The sequence below is a fragment of the Mustela putorius genome, unplaced genomic scaffold (assembly GCF_011764305.1).
Source record: "Mustela putorius furo isolate JIRA1106 unplaced genomic scaffold, ASM1176430v1.1 tig00003836_pilon_pilon_pilon, whole genome shotgun sequence".
Lineage (NCBI taxonomy): Eukaryota > Metazoa > Chordata > Mammalia > Carnivora > Mustelidae > Mustela > Mustela putorius.
Window position 1 is genome coordinate 5,382,839 of NW_025421989.1, and position 16,870 is coordinate 5,399,708.

General features: G+C 48.2%; 1 protein-coding gene across 1 annotated transcript in view; it reads right to left on the bottom strand.

The window, feature by feature from the left end:
• Positions 1-16,870, bottom strand: part of ANOS1 (anosmin 1) — a 176,289-nt gene that overhangs the window by 19,758 nt on the left and 139,661 nt on the right. The window contains exon 9 of the mRNA XM_045089275.1: positions 7,897-8,043. Within this exon, the coding sequence (XP_044945210.1) occupies positions 7,897-8,043 (147 nt within the window). The remainder of the gene's footprint in view (positions 1-7,896; positions 8,044-16,870) is intronic.

A 16,870-nucleotide genomic window follows, 5' to 3' on the forward strand; every position in this document is an offset into this window, starting at 1 on the left:
AGAATTACCTCATGATCCAGTAATTTCAGTGCTGGGTATTTACCCAAAGAACACCAAGACACAGAATCAGAAAGCCATATGCGCCCCTACGTTTGCAGCAGCGTTATTTACAACAGCCCAATTCTGGAAGCCGCCCAAGTGTCCATCTGTCGATGACCGGATAAAGAAGATGTGGTGTCTACACACAATGGAATATTATTCAGCCGCAGAAAAGAAGGAAATGCTGGCGCTTGCAACACCAACCATGGATCTAGAGAGTATGATGCTGAGTGAGTTGTCAGAGAAAGACAAATACCATATGATTTCACTCACTCGATGTGGGATTTAAAAGTCAAGAGAAACAAGCAAAGGGAAGAAGAGACAAAACCATGACACAGACTCAACTCTGGAGAACCGGTGGTTCCCACAGGAGGGAGTGGGGTGTTGTAAAATACGGGAAGGTGATGGACACGACACTCATGGTGAACACTGAGTAGTACACGGGATTGTTGGACCACTGCACTGTCGTCAGAGCCTAACATGACACTGCCCCGGAATGAAAATAAAATACAAAAACGCTAATTCAGAACGATACGTGCACCCCGAAAGAACTGTTAAATCACTCAGTTGTACCCCTGGAAGGGTAGGGCACCGTATGTTCATCATACTGGATTCTTTTTCCAAATGCAGACCACAAAATGCCCACCCTCGTGTTAGTTGGGTTCTAACTCCTTTCTGCAAATATCCTTGTATTTATACAAATATCCATGTATTTATACAAATATCCGTGTAACTCATTTATACAAATGTCCTGTCCTCTTTAGCTTCATCTTGGCAATTATGAAAACCCTGCAAGTCTGTATTTAGGAGATGACTTCAGGACCCCATCTATGACCAGAATATGAAAAACAGCATCTTCAAGTCAAACGTTTCCTGGGGGGGATACATATGAAAATTCTCTGCTAAGTGCCTGTGTTGCTGTGGTTCTCGAACTGAAGTTCTCCCTTCCACAGATGAATTATAACGCACTTGAGAAGTTTTTAAATATGGAAATCTGCTTTCGGTGTGCCTCAACTGTGATTCGAAAACTAGATGTATCTCATCTGTTTCTCAAATATAGTTAACTCACAGTGCCTGGCGTACATTCAAGGCTGCCAAAAAATATTTTTAAAGATTGATTTATTATAGAGAGGGAAACTCAGAATGAGGGAGCATGAGCCAAAGGGGGCAGAGGGGAGAGGAAGAGAGAATCGCAGGAGGACTCCCCACTCTCCGTGGGAGCTGAGCCGGACATGGGGCTCAGTCCCCAGACCCTGAGATCATGACCCGAGTCCAAACCAGGAGTCGGAGGCCCCACTGACTGCATGGTCCAGGTGCTATATAAGGCTGTACATTTTTTAATGGAATGTTCATCTCTAAATTCCAAAAGTCGAATGCTCAAGCGTGCTGGGTGGTTGAAATCAGAGCTCTGAGAGAGGGAGACCATCGGGGAACGCCGCAGGATAGCCGCCACAGTAAAGACGGGAAGTCCCAGCACCGGCAGCCCCGCACAGCACTCGGGAACGCATCGGAAAATGCCACTTCCCCGGGGCAGGGATTTCCGTTCTTTGCAGCATCTCCGACACCGGAAATAGCACCCGGTATGCAGTCGGTGCTCAATCAGTATCAGCGGAATGACATCCTTTCACAAACTGATGTCTTCTTCTCTCTTCGTTTGTCAAAATGCTTTCATCCGACAGACTTTCGGATTTTGTACAATTTTGTAAAAGAAAAAACTCAAACACCTACTTGGCAGAAGGCATTTCTACTCCAAGTAGAAGTAGGAATGTTTTCTCTCTCGTTTTGAGCTAATTTTTCACATTTCTGGAGTGCAAACACGAAGTCTAAACCAAGGAGCCTGAGAGAATCAAGTGTGGATTTTGTTGCCACACAGTAAAACGGAACTGTTGTTTGAAGAATAATAAAATTGCTAATTAATAAAAGTAGCCAATTTTTTATTCCTTTTAGGGCTGCAGATTGGTTCTTGAGGGTATGTCTTTCCTTCGAGAGCATTTACTGTTACACCCCAGTGACACAGGCACTCTGGGCTAACACATGATGTTTGAGTCATTTCCCTTAGAAATAATATGCTCTGTCATCATAAATAATAATAATAATAAAAAAGGACGCTCTCCCTTTGGGAAATTTCAAGGAAACTGAACAGATTTGTGCTTCTGAGTTCCTAGCTCCAAGTCCAAAACCAACATGCTGGCCAGCCTCGCTTTTTTAGGAAATGTGACAGATATCTAGAAACCCATTTCTACTTACAGTTTTATCTTGACTAGTAAACAAGATTCTCATCTACTCTGATCTGTCACAAGCATTCAGGTTTTTTAAGGTTTTCAACCCAGTGGATCCACTGGTGGAAATTAGTTATGATTCAAGAATATTCTCAGAATTTTTTTTCCTATTTTAATATTGTTTTTCATTTTTATTTTTATTATGATCATTTAGCCAACGTACAGTACATCATTAGGTTTCGATGTAGTGTTCAAAAAGCATTTGAGATGGGTCTTGCAAGTTGCATAAGAGGCCCACAGTAAATGATTTTACAGAGTCAAAAAGACCAAAAAAGCCAGAGAAAGATCTCACATTCACATTCTACCCAGAATTCGTGAACAGTGGGACCATCTGTTGACTTAAAAGGGGTCTCGTCTCCTACGTGTGCAGTAGTTATGAACAGCACACGCTCCATCACTGTTTCGGGAAACTCGGGTTTGGGATACTGTAGGTCCTATGGTGCCTGCCCAACGGGCTTCTGGAAGAGAACAGATGTGCAAGAGTCTGGAACTCCTGCTGTGTCCCCCGCTGGCTTTTAGACGTTCATTTGGCTTTCACATTACCATCCGAAGGGACATAGGATGGATAGAATTTAAGGAAAAGGGCTTATTAGAAAAAAAGACATCTCTAGGGATGGCGTGACTTGTTCTCGGTCCCTAAGGGGCCGTGTAACCTACGTGGAAAGTGACCTCCCCGGGCAGACGCCAACGGCAAAGTCACTGCCGCCCCGGCAGGCGTTCCAGTTCAACCCAGGTGCCGACCACAGAACGAAGTCCTGAGCTGTATGGGAGTATTAACCATTTCCTGCCGCAGACAGAGGGCAGTGGTGGTTAATCCCACTTCATCTGCCAAGCGGAATGCTTAGGAATGCTTAGAACTCCTCGCATTTGGGTTGCAAATCAATCACGAGACCGTTTGTGAAAGCATCATACCTCCTTGTCTGCAAAGGAGGAAAACAGAGCTGGTCCTAAAGCCCCAAGAAGTGCCTAGCTCAGAGGCGCTCACCCTGCTTCCTAGCGTCCTGTTTCCCCTCTGCTCGTGGGCCAGCCTTCAGGGCTCCACCTACAGGAAACCCCGTAAGAACCCTGACATTTCTGGGGTGATTACTTTGTGCTGGGCACTGTCCCCAAGCACTCGGTATGTGTACTGTCATTCAATTCCCACAACAAACCTACGACACAGTCTATCACTTTCCCTTTAGATCATCATGTTAATACAATAAAGAAGAAAAAGTCCTTGACCTTCTCATTACTTTCAAGAATATGTGATAAAACTGCACATGAATCCGTGAGAAAAACACTGCAGATAACAGCAATGGGATGGGGCACCTGGGGGCGCAGTCAGTTCAGCGTCTGCCTTCAGCTCACGTCATGATCCCAGGGTCCTGGGACTGAGCCCCGTGCTGGGCTCCATGTTCAGCTGGGAGTCGGCTTCTCCCTCTGCCCCTCCCTGACTCACACATACTCTCTCTCTGAAATAAATAAAATCTTAAAAAAAGAAAAAGCAGTAGGGGATTTTGTTCATCTGGTGAAGTATGTCTACTGACATCACGCCTGGGGTTAGTGTGCTCAATGACCTTATTGTGCAAATCCAATCATGGTAGATAAGTACATCCAGTCATCACGCTGGGCACCTCAAATATGCACCATGTTCTAGAGCAATTCTAGTCCATAAAGCTGGGGAAGGTAAAAGCAGCAGATACTTGTATATGGACATAAAATCTGTTATGTCCACTTGCACACGTTGTGTTCATGCACACACGCACACAGGTCCCATGACATCACTCACCACCCCCGTGAGATGGGCACCGTTACTCCCTCTTTACAGATGAGAAACTGATGTGCTGAGTGGTGAGTGATTTGCCCGACACCACACGTTGGTGAGTGGTTCGCCTGGGCTTTTACACAAAATATATCTCAGTGTAAAGACCGTGTTCTTTACATGTTATTGTGGCTCAAATAGTAGTTTACAAGCATGCAGTGTTTTACATATAATAATTCCTAACAGATATTTAGAAAACTGACTTTCCTCAGCCATGAATACCATTAACCTGTTTCCATGTAATCAGAAGGACTAGTAAATCTTCAACCACGTAACCAAGAGGAAGAAAAGAAAGCAGCACTTCTGCTTCATCTCCGCTTTGAACAAACACAAATGAGGAGTCAAAAATAAAAAACAGACATCACCCCTGCAGGGATCACTCCTCCGGCGTCGTCCCGCACTGAACATCACAGCCGGCGTTACAGCAAGGGACAGAAGGAGAGGTCCAGGTCTGGGAAGGAAAATATCACATTCTCCTTATGCGCATGCTACACGGTAGCTTTTATGGAAAAGTGGGAAAGAATCATCACAGGAAATGCAGTGAGCAAGGGAATAGAACAAGAGAGTCCGATTCACCATCAAGACATTGAAAGAGGATGTCTATGTCTGTAGGACAGCCACAGTTAGGAAACAAAACTGAGGAAAAGTACACATGTTTGGAATGGGACCGCAATAAACACAAACACCTTAGAATAATCCTAATAGAACTATTATAGCCTCTGCATTACACATTATAAATCACTGTTAAGAGAAAACTTTAAAAAACGGAAGAAAGTGATACGTCAAGTGTCGGGATTTTTAAGATGTGAATTCTCAGTCGTGACCATATGTTGACTGTAATCTCAACAGAGATCTCACAAGGTTTCTGTGGGCACTGACAGATTAATATAAACACTGATATAAAAGCACAAAGGACCGAAAACAGTCAAGACAACTTGATAATGAAGTAAAAACTGAAGAACTATGATTAAAAATATTTACAGATTCACAGTAGTTAAGACAACGTGGCAATGCCAGAAAGTTGCAGAGGGGGAAACGCCAAATGACTCCAGAGAAAGTCGAACAGATAAGATGCGATGCCCATACGTGGGAGGTAGGGCCGGGGCAGCAGCCCACAGTTCAACTAAGGCTGCTCTGTCAGCTCTCCTGAGCTCTGCTGCAGCTCAGGAGGGCCGGAAGCGTAAAGGAGCAGTGAGCTCCACACGTAAACTCAGTTCCAGGCGGAAGACAGCCCCAGAGAGAAGGGGGAAGCGGTCCAAGATTCAGGACGTGAGGGGAGGATCTGTGTGACCCTGTGTAAGCAAAGATCCTCAACCAGGGTCTCTCACCCAGAGAAACAAAATGATGAATGGGTCCCCTCTACAACACAGAAGCACTGAGGAAGGAAGGAAGGATGGATCGGTCACACAAGGAGAAAACGCTGAAACCAGGGAACCGGCAGGTGACACCTATACTCAACATGTAAAGGCCTCTTGCAGGACAAACAGCGCGGCTGAAGAGCTTAAAAACGCAGACAGAACCGAGCCATCGAGACACAGGTCCCAGAACTGCTCAACTCAAAAAGATGGAAACTCCACGAGGCAGAGAGAGGGGGGTCCACTGGGGACAATCGTGCCCTGAGAGTGGGAATGGAAGCTGCAACCTCTGTGAGAAAGTGTCATGTCTTCCAAAGCTCTGCATGCTCCAATCACCCAGGGTCCCCCTCGTCCGGGAGAACGTGCATCAAAGACCTGTGTTCATGGCAGCCCTGTGCTGCAGAGGCCCCCACCGGGGCAAACCAAATCCCCAGCCCTGGCTAAAAAGAGCCATCGGTGGAGCTCCACACGGAGCAAGGGCAGACCAGCCCTGCATGAAGTACGGCTTCCCCAACAGAATGAGGTCATTTCCCGCTCCCTGGATCTCATGCACCCGAGAGGCCCAACGTGCACGGTATGGTTCTGAGTGATAAACATTTCAAATATCAGCAAGACAGATCTTCAAGTTTACAAGTCACAACAGCAATGGTTGCTCTTGTATGGTTAAGAAGTATTCTCAATGCTTACGGTTGTATTTCATTATACGTTCATGTTTTCATCCTCTTGTATGCTTAAGAAGTATTCTCAATGCGTACATTTGTATTTCATTATATATTTATAGTTTCAATATTAATGTTTTACGACTGATACAGTTCTAATCTAAAGTCAGTAAACATAATAGATCAAATAAATTTTGTAATTTAATAATTATCCTAAAACTTATTATGTTTACAAATAGGGATATACATGAATGAATAACTTTTAATAAATAATACTGAATAAATGGAATTTAGTTTTAATTAATGTAGGAGAGTAATAAGACATTAATATTAATTGTAATATTATTTTGGCTACAGAATGGATGTCAGCAGCTTAGAAAAAATTCTGGAACAAAAAGAACTCCAGCACTAATATTCCCTTTTTTTTTGCTCATGTAGGTTCCATGATCAGCATGGATCCCAACGTGGGGCTTGAATTCACAACCCTGAGACCAAGACCTGAGCTGAGATCAAGAGTCAGACGCTCAACCAACTGAGCCACCCAGGTGGCCCTCCAACACCAACGTTCTATGTAACAGTGTTCTTCGGAAGAACTGTTAAAAGTGAACTCTTGAAACAATCTGTCTTTCCTGTGTTTCCAAAGGCATACGAGTGGTAGACATGGAAATGTACATCAAATAATTCCAAAAATACTAGTTCGATAATATACACAAAAATCTTACGAATAAAGAAAACCAAAGAAAGTGAATTTATTCTAAAGACAGCTATTCAAATACAAACTCAAAACAGAATTAATTCCAAGGGTAAATCTGGCTTGCAGTATTAATTGTAAAATGGAAATTCTGAAGACACCCGGGAGTTTTGCTGTAGTGGGATGATGGTGTGTTAGGATATTGTGGTGTGTCCGTACACAGAAGTGAGTTAAACAGGGAACAGAAATACAGGATAGTGCAGAATGCTCCTACATTATATGAAAATGTGTACTTTTTACATACATATATGGACCTGTGTGTGTGTGTATAAAACAACTGAAGGAAGAACAGAAGTGTAGGAAAATTTTGAAAAGACATCTGCCAAAATACTGTTTCTAGGAGACCATACTGAAATAAGTGACTTCTTTCTCTGTTTCCCAAATTATTTGGGTTGTGTGTCTTTTTTTAAACAACAAACTCATTTAGAACAAAACTTTATAGAGCAGAATAATGAGTGTTTTGAGTGTCTTGGAGACAGGACTGGCCTTCTGGGAAAGCAGTGAAGCCAGGCTAACATCCCTGAGATGAGAAAATGCAACCAGCTGACCAACGGTGCTGATTTCTAAACACGGTATGGGTTCCTGGGAGAGAAGCAGCAGCTCACTTAGACTTCACAGCAGCAGGAATTTAAAATAAATAAATAATAATAATAAAAAGGATCTAAATATTCTGTTTGGGTTTCTGTTTCCCTTAATGTCACCCCCATGGCAGGGCGCCTGGGTGGCTCAGTCAGTGAAGCATTTGCCTCTTGGTTTCAGCTCAGGTCATGATCTTAAGGTCGTGAGATCCACCCCCACACCGGGCTCTGTCCTCAGCATGGAATCTGCTTGAGATTCTCTCTCTCTCTCTGCCCTCCCCTGCCTCATGTTCTCTCTGTAAAATAAGTAAATCTTAAAAAAACAAAAAACAAAAACTATTCACACCATGGTTCAACCCTGACTCTTTCACTAGCCCCCTGGTGTCACGGGGCCCCTTACACAGATAACAAGTTGTCAGAGAGCATTTGCGTACCTTCGGTCTTTTTCCAGTAGACCTTCACCTGAAGTTGGTTGTCTTGATAGAAGGGGGCTCCGATTTCCAGGAGCCGCGTGGGCCGTCGTCGTTGGAAAGGCGGCTGCACGTGTGTCACGCTCTTTCCCGTTTTCCCAAGTTGCTCTTCTGCAACAGAGTAGAACACTGTGATTTCCTGGTCAAAAGTAATCTGTTATCAGTACACAGTCGCCGGGTGGGACAGCTGCTCTGACTTAAAAAAGAGATGTGAATGGTATTTCTCCTTTTATGTATTTTTTGTAGTTGTAAAGAAAATAAGTGAAATACCATGAAAATACCACGTGGTCTCAATAGCCAAACTGTAGAAAGAGCCTAGATGTCCATCAACAGATGAATGGATCAAGAAGATGTGGTATATATACACAATGGAATACTATGCAGCCATCAAAAGAAATGAAATCTTGCCGTTTGCAATGACGTGGATGGAACTAGAGGGTATTATGCTGAGCAAAATGAGTCAGTCAGAGAAAGAAATTATGCTATGATCTCACCGATATGAGGAATTTGAGAAACAAGACAGAGGATCATAGAGGAAGAGAGGAAAAAAGGAAACAAGACAAAACCAGAGACGGAAACAAACCATAAGAGACTCTTAATCTCAGGAAAAAACTGAGGGCTGCTGGGGGCTGGGGTGAGGGAGAGGGTGGCTGGGTGATGGACACTGGGGAGGGTCTGTGCTATGGTGAGTGCTGTGAAGTGTGTAAGCCTGATGATTCACAGACCTGTACCCCTGAAACAAGTGATATGTTCTATGTTAATAAAAAAAAAAAAAAAAAAAAACCACGTGGCCTGAGAACAATACAGAGAGCTCTTCCTGGACATACCAGCATTATATATCAATGCCCAGACAGGCCCTACATGTTCAATCGACTTTTTACATGAAATACTAAGGGGCAGCAAATGCAATGCAATGACACCTCAGACGGGGAGTGGAGCTGAAGGGTGCATTCATCCGTTCATCCATTCGCTCCTTGTTTCTTGTCAGTACTTAGTGACTACTTCCCAAGTGTCTGGCAGTGAGCCAGAGACTGCAGATACAAAGCTTGTGCTTCGGGAGTGGACACACGTGCGAGTGATCCCACACACAGTAGAGGGTGTTCCCAAAGGCTCACGCACAGGGCAGGGCATAGTCAGGCGGGAGCACAGGGAGGAGAGAAGGTGGTGTTTGCATCTCACAAGCAGCTGGTGCCTATGCTTTGGAAAAGCAGACAAAGGGTGTTTGTGGAAACGAGTTACAAGAAGAGGCTCGGACGGCTGCAGTAGAATGCTTTAGGAAAGACGAGATGGGTCCGTACGCATATTCACCGCTATTTCTTAACATGACTTTCCCCACGTCAGTGTAACACTGCGTTTACCGTGTACTTGTTGCAAAGCAACGACGATGTAAACGTGATTCAGAATGACCCCAAGCTCAGATGTCCCACATGCAGTGGCACCCAGAGAAAGTCTCTAATCAAGACACCAGGAAACATTCCTCCGAATGAGGTGATTCAAAATGTGATTTCTACCACCCTAGGCCAGGCCACTTCTTCCCCGTCACGGTTTCATGGCGCAACCGGCTTTGCTTTTACCGTTCTTTTCGTTTTCCTGTTTTGATGCAGTCGCAGGTCTGTGCCATTCTTAATTCCTACAGTATGTCAGGCTCCTTCGTCACTAGGTTCCAGACCCTGTTCGCTCAGAATGCACTGGCTGGCTCTCCTTGTCCGTGTGGGGTACAACACTCTGTCCGTCCATCCGTCGTCCCCACCTGTCTGCTCTGCATGACTATCTCTATTCTTACCGTCGTCCTACGAAACGGAGCAGGGTCAACCAGCTGTGAGCTGGACGGCGAACGTTTTGGCTTTGGGGCCTGCGCAGTCCTACCCCAGTCCTCAGCTCTCCCGATGGCTCAAAAGCAGTCACAGACGATTTGCAAACACGGGGTGTGGCCGTGGGCCGCTACCGTCTTATTTACAAAACCAGGCGGTGGGCCAGATGTGGCCCACGGGCCACCGTGCGCAGACCCCCGAGAAAGTGACGTCAGCCTGCACATATTCAAAACGAAAACCATGGGGTTCAAAAACACTAAGAAGAGTGTCCAGTTCCACGCAGGTGCGGCCGCGGCGACAGGGAGCTGTAACCCCAGCGCCGTCTTCCATCAGGTTCCCGCTCTCCATGCATCATGGGCCACTTCCGTTCACGGAGCCAGGCCATTAGCTACAGGGTTTTGTAATAAGGATCTCAGAACTCCCCACTGACCTCACAACTCTCCCTTACCCAATGCCTAGTTTGGGAAGCAGCATGGTTAGAAACTCCACCAAACTTTCTGCTTTCTGAGTCCCAGGAGCCCCGGGGAGGAGACCAGGCGGAGCGGCACGTAAGGTCCACCGATAGGAACCTTTCCCGACAGGTCCGTGAGGGAAGACGGGAGCCTGGGGAAGGTGCGGGGAACCTGCAGTGACCGCCCACCACTCCTCACACCAGTACACGCCCAGGATCACCTACACGATTCAGAGGGAAGGGACACTTACGCTACTCAGGTTCTAACATACCACGTTGTGCTTTAGACAGTTGAAATAAATGTTTGCATTCCCAAGAACATTTGTGAGGCTCTAGTCTTCTGCACCCAAATCCAGTGTGTATACTGGGGGTTTATCACATCACTGGCCAGGCTCAGACCCCCGCGGGGTGTCCTACAGTTCAGCTCAGGTCTGACACTGTGTACCCTAAGACGGCATCAGATCCCGTACAGACACCGTCCATGTCGGTGGGGGGTGTCCCCCTCTGACACCATCTACACCATCTACCTGCACATGACATCGGATCCCTATGGACACTGTCCCCGTGTGGGGGGGTGTCCCCCTCTGACACCGTGTGCCCTAAGACAACATCTGATTGCCTACAGACACCGTCCACATCAGGAGGTGTCCCCCTCTGACACCGTCTACACCATCTAGGTGTAGACGGCACCAGCTCTTCCCGAATAAGGGCTCGATCCTATAGGACTGTGCCACACTTCAGACACTCGTCACCATTCTAGGTTGTCACCTGTGACTCTCACTACCTGCTGTCGAGTGGAGGTTTCAACCACCAACTCCGTGGGTTCGATTACTTTGCTAGAGTGGCTCACAGAACTCAGAACCATTTCCTCACTACGTTACCTCCCAGTTGATTATAAAAAGCTGTACATCAGGATGAGCCCGGTGAGGAGATGCTGTCAGGTCCGGGAGAAGGGCTTCTGCGCCCGCTGAGGACCAAACTCATTCTGCTTAATACAAACCACAGCCTCACCGGCTCCCTCGTGAGAGGTGCTGGGTCACCCCCCAGTGAGAACCAGCAGCGCAGAGAGCTTGGAGCACACACACGGGCTGGGCCCAGACAGAGAACCTACAGGGCTCTCGGGCAAAACTCATCCCTTTCCTGATTACCACGTTCGTCAAGAATCCTGCTGGTCACAGCAAAAGTATCTGTTAACTCGTAACTAAGGACTTAACGATTTTCACAAATGAACTTATGGTTTGTGAAACCCCTTTAGTAATCTGTGACTTTGGGAATTTGCCAGAGAATAAGCAAATGTGTCGATACTGTGGCTAATCTCTACGTGAATTTTGCCTTTGTACTTTATTATGTCCTACACACAGTTTTGTTTTCCATTACCTACACGTAAGGATGCAGTTTTCTGTATCTCAAGATGGAAATGTGGTTGCTTTACTGAGAGGCACAGACGCCTAGGGTTGCCGAGCCCCACGCCACTCGGAAAGGACAGAGACAGGGGCTCCGTGCTAGGAGCGTGGCCCTGGTTCTGAGTGCCAGTCCTGCTCTGTCACTATCAAATCCAAATGCACTAAAGTCATGTCTACGTGTTGTGAAAAGATCGGAGGTCTGACGGATACTCTATCAGTCCCAAAAGTGAGACAACGGAACGAGTTCGCTATTTTTCCAAATGTCAAAATTCTGATTAATTTTAACAGATCAAGAGCCTCAGCGTATTTCCTCTCGGCTCCATTTTTGTTATGAAAAACTAGAAGAAAACCCCAGTTGCCTCACGCAGCTGGAAAAACCTGTGCAATCTGTCGACCGTGGAAAAGGTCCTCCTGCCTCCAAAAAGCAAGCTGCATTTCCAGCCACGAGTGTCAGTTCCTTCCTCCTCGAGGGGCCCTTTTCTGGTACGACGTGAGCAGTCCGCTTCTGCTTCCGTGGAAATTTTTGTCACTGAAACGCCTAGTGGCCCGCAGACCTGGGAAAAGGTCCCTCAGAAAGTAATCGACATGCTGGCATTTACTACTGTCTTTCCTATAAGATGTCATTCCCCTGGCTTATACCAAAAAGTTGTAATTACTCGTTATTTCTCCTTGGTCTGCGATGAAATTCACAGTGTTCTTATAGAAGTCCTACGCTAGGGGCACCTGGGTGGCTCAGTCCAAATCGTTTGCCTTCAGCCCAGGTCATGATCTCAGGGCCCCGGGATCGAGTCCCACATCAGTCTCCCTGGTCAGCGGGGAGCCTGCTTCTCCCTCTGCCTCTGCAGCTCCCTCTGCTTCATTCTCTCTTTCTCTGTCAAATCAATAAATATTTTTAAAACGAAGAAGAGTCCTATCCTAACCTTCATGAGATTGCATTTCAACACGAGCATGGGACATCCTGACAAACATTCAGCTATGTCCCTCCCAGTCCCTGATGAAGACTGTCTCTTCCACAGGACACCCTGAGACTGAACGACATGCGTCATCTGAACGATTCGTATCTTCCTTCTCCTCTGTCACCTTTCGGAAGCCACAGGAGAGGCATCAGCTAATCCTCCGAATAAAGTGGCCTCTGAGGGGTTCACTGTGGTAACTCTTCACTGACCAGGGGAAACATTATCGAATTTTACAAGGTGACTAGAAAGTGACATTAGCGCTCAGAGTCAGCCTGTCCAATGAAGGCTGACTCTGGCTGCGGGTCACAGAGGGATTCCTGCTTACGGAGCGACACTGTTCGGTGTGTGTGCACGTGGGGAACAGCCCCGGACACTTCTGTGCTCCGTGACCTACGTGAGAGCTTGGTTCGGTGGATGTTGTTTGCCGAGTCAGAAAGCGGTGGGCTTCGACCCACGGTGGAGTCTGCCGTATGCACAGGGAAGGAGGTTTCTGCCTCACACTACAGAGGGCGGGGAACAGAGACGTGATGTGCTCCTGCTTACGGGGAACCACGTGTCTTTCCGAGACCGAGGAAGCGGACTCTCTGTGCCATATGGCTGAAGGCGTGACAGAGGCAGGTCTACACCCTCCTGGAGAGAGTGGGAGACAAAGCTAGTCGAAGAGCAAGTCACTGACCCGGCCAGCTTGTGGGGGCTGCGGCAGGCAGAGTGGGGAAGCCCAGATGCGCCTCTGCGGGGCCCCAGAGCCCCCCACGCAGCTCCCTCCAGGCGCGAGCCCGGTGAGGGGCACCCCGAAGAGCCCTCTCGGAGGGGACGCGGAGCTCGGAGTCTTTCCCTCCGTGTTCTGGGCTGTGGGAGCGCACGCGAGTCGCGGCAGTCTGCAGGCCCACGCCGGTTTCTCACGGGGAAGGACTGTTGTTTACCGGAACAACCAGGACACTAAAAGGCAAACTTACTTCACACGACGGATGAAGTCCCCACCAGGACGAACAAAAGGTCTGAAGGATTTGGGTCTGAGGAGGAAGCTGGGAGGGACAGGGGTGAGCAGTGAAGGACGAACTCTGGGGAGAAGACGAAGAGCGACAGAAGGCAGAAGGGGGAGAGACCCGTTACACGGCGCGCAGCTCTAAAGCACGAGTTGGCCGCCATCTACAAAACGGGTAGTTAAGAAAGAGCGGCGACAAATACAAATCAGGACAGTATTTTAATTCTGAGAAAGAGGTGGGAATGGCCTAAACATGGCAAAGAATTTCACAGATCCCACGGACAATCTGACATGAGAGACAGAACGGCTTTTTAAAGAATGGAATTTCTGGAGAAAAAGGAAAGAGAATCCTGAAGAAGGTGTCTTGGGCTTTGGTGTGAACAGAAGGGTGAAGGGTGAAGCCATCTGTAGCAGGAGAGCCCGGGAGACATGCAGGTGTGCTCTCTGAGCACCTGTTAGTCTGAGCACCTGTGAACTGCGGGAGAGCCCAGGAGCGGAGCAGGTGTGCTGAGCACCTGTTCACCAGAGGAGAGCCCGGGAGAGGAGCAGGTGTGCTGAGCACCTGTTAGTCTGAGCACCTATAACTGCAGGAGAGCCCAGGAGAGGAGCAGGTGTGCTGAGCACCTGTTAGTCTGAGCACCTGTTAACCAGAGGAGAGCCCAGGAGAGGAGCAGGTGTGCTAAGTACCTGTTAGTCTGAGTACCTGTTCACCGCAGGAGAGCCTGGGAGAGTAGTAGGTGTGCTAAGTACCTGTTAGTCTGAGCACCTGTTAACCAGAGGAGAGCCCGGGAGAGGAGCAGGTGTGCTAAGTACCTGTTAGTCTGAGCACCTGTTAACCAGAGGAGAGCCCAGGAGAGGAGCAGGTGTGCTAAGTACCTGTTAGTCTGAGTACCTGTTCACCGCAGGAGAGCCTGGGAGAGTAGTAGGTGTGCTAAGTACCTGTTAGTCTGAGCACCTGTTCACCACAGGAGAGCCTGGGAGAGTAGTAGGTGTGCTAAGTACCTGTTAGTCTGAGCACCTGTTCACCACAGGAGAGCCTGGGGAGAGTAGTAGGTGTGCTAAGTACCTGTTAGTCTGAGCACCTGTTCACCACAGGAGAGCCTGGGAGAGTAGTAGGTGTGCTAAGTACCTGTTAGTCTGAGCACCTGTTCACCACAGGAGAGCCTGGGAGAGTAGTAGGTGTGCTAAGTACCTGTTAGTCTGAGCACCTGTTCACCACAGGAGAGCCTGGGAGAGTAGTAGGTGTGCTAAGTACCTGTTAGTCTGAGCACCTGTTCACCAGAGGAGAGCCCAGGAGAGGAGCAGGTGTGCTAAGTACCTGTTAGTCTGAGCACCTGTTCACCGCAGGAGAGCCTGGGAGAGTAGTAGGTGTGCTAAGTACCTGTTAGTCTGAGCACCTGTTCACCACAGGAGAGCCTGGGAGAGTAGTAGGTGTGCTAAGTACCTGTTAGTCTGAGCACCTGTTCACCACAGGAGAGCCTGGGAGAGTAGTAGGTGTGCTAAGTACCTGTTAGTCTGAGCACCTGTTCACCACAGGAGAGCCTGGGAGAGTAGTAGGTGTGCTAAGTACCTGTTAGTCTGAGCACCTGTTAACCAGAGGAGAGCCCAGGAGAGGAGCAGGTGTGCTAAGTACCTGTTAGTCTGAGCACCTGTTCACCGCAGGAGAGCCTGGGAGAGTAGTAGGTGTGCTAAGTACCTGTTAGTCTGAGCACCTGTTCACCACAGGAGAGCCCAGGAGAGGAGCAGGTGTGCTAAGTACCTGTTAGTCTGAGCACCTGTTCACCGCAGGAGAGCCTGGGAGAGTAGTAGGTGTGCTAAGTACCTGTTAGTCTGAGCACCTGTTCACCACAGGAGAGCCTGGGAGAGTAGTAGGTGTGCTAAGTACCTGTTAGTCTGAGCACCTGTTCACCACAGGAGAGCCTGGGAGAGTAGTAGGTGTGCTAAGTACCTGTTAGTCTGAGCACCTGTTCACCACAGGAGAGCCTGGGAGAGTAGTAGGTGTGCTAAGTACCTGTTAGTCTGAGCACCTGTTAACCAGAGGAGAGCCCAGGAGAGGAGCAGGTGTGCTAAGTACCTGTTAGTCTGAGCACCTGTTCACCGCAGGAGAGCCTGGGAGAGTAGTAGGGTGTGCTAAGTACCTGTTAGTCTGAGCACCTGTTCACCACAGGAGAGCCTGGGAGAGTAGTAGGTGTGCTAAGTACCTGTTAGTCTGAGCACCTGTTCACCGCAGGAGAGCCTGGGAGAGTAGTAGGTGTGCTAAGTACCTGTTAGTCTGAGCACCTGTTAACCAGAGGAGAGCCCAGGAGAGGAGCAGGTGTGCTAAGTACCTGTTAGTCTGAGCACCTGTTCACCGCAGGAGAGCCTGGGAGAGTAGTAGGTGTGCTAAGTACCTGTTAGTCTGAGCACCTGTTCACCACAGGAGAGCCTGGGAGAGTAGTAGGTGTGCTAAGTACCTGTTAGTCTGAGCACCTGTTAACCAGAGGAGAGCCCAGGAGAGGAGCAGGTGTGCTAAGTACCTGTTAGTCTGAGCACCTGTTCACCGCAGGAGAGCCTGGGAGAGTAGTAGGTGTGCTAAGTACCTGTTAGTCTGAGCACCTGTTAACTGCAGAGAACCTGGGAAAGGAGCAGGTGTGCTGAGCACCTGTCATTCTGAGCACCTGTTAACTGCAGGAGAGCCCAGGAGACGAACAGGTGCGTGCCATCTGAGCACCTGTTAGTCTGAGCACCTCCGTGGCTTCTGCGTCCACGGTTCCCCACGGCTCCGTGTGCAACGGATGGAGGCTCCCCTGATCCTGAGGGCACGGTTATCTTCCAAAGTCAGCATGAGGCAAAGCTCGGAATGCATCTAGTGTTGCAGTCATGGGTGTGCACATGTGTGTCCATGCATATGTATGTGTCTCTGTCTCTGTGTGTCCATGCGTATGCATGTGTCTCTGTGTGTGTGCGTGTGTATGTGTGTGCATGTGTGGGGTGTGTGTGTGTGTGCATGCACAAGCACATGTACAGGAATGCATGATACACTAGACGTGCCCTCCTGGTCTGTGCACGGTGCACACTCTGTAGCGCAGCTGTGTTCCTCACGTAAGAGTCTAGCACGTCGGCCTCCCCATCACCAGACACAGTCATGCAGTCCGCAGCCAAGCGCTTCAGGGAGAGGAGCGGAGAGATGACAGGACTGGAAAATACCAGCCTCAGTTGCTAAACACATAGAAAAGTTTCTATGAGAAGTTCCAGGTAAAAGTTGTGTTATGCCCCGAGCCATACAGAGAAACCGCAGACGGTTTCAAACACATCTAATCTCCAAAGAGCTGGTTTCTCAAGCAGCGAGGAAG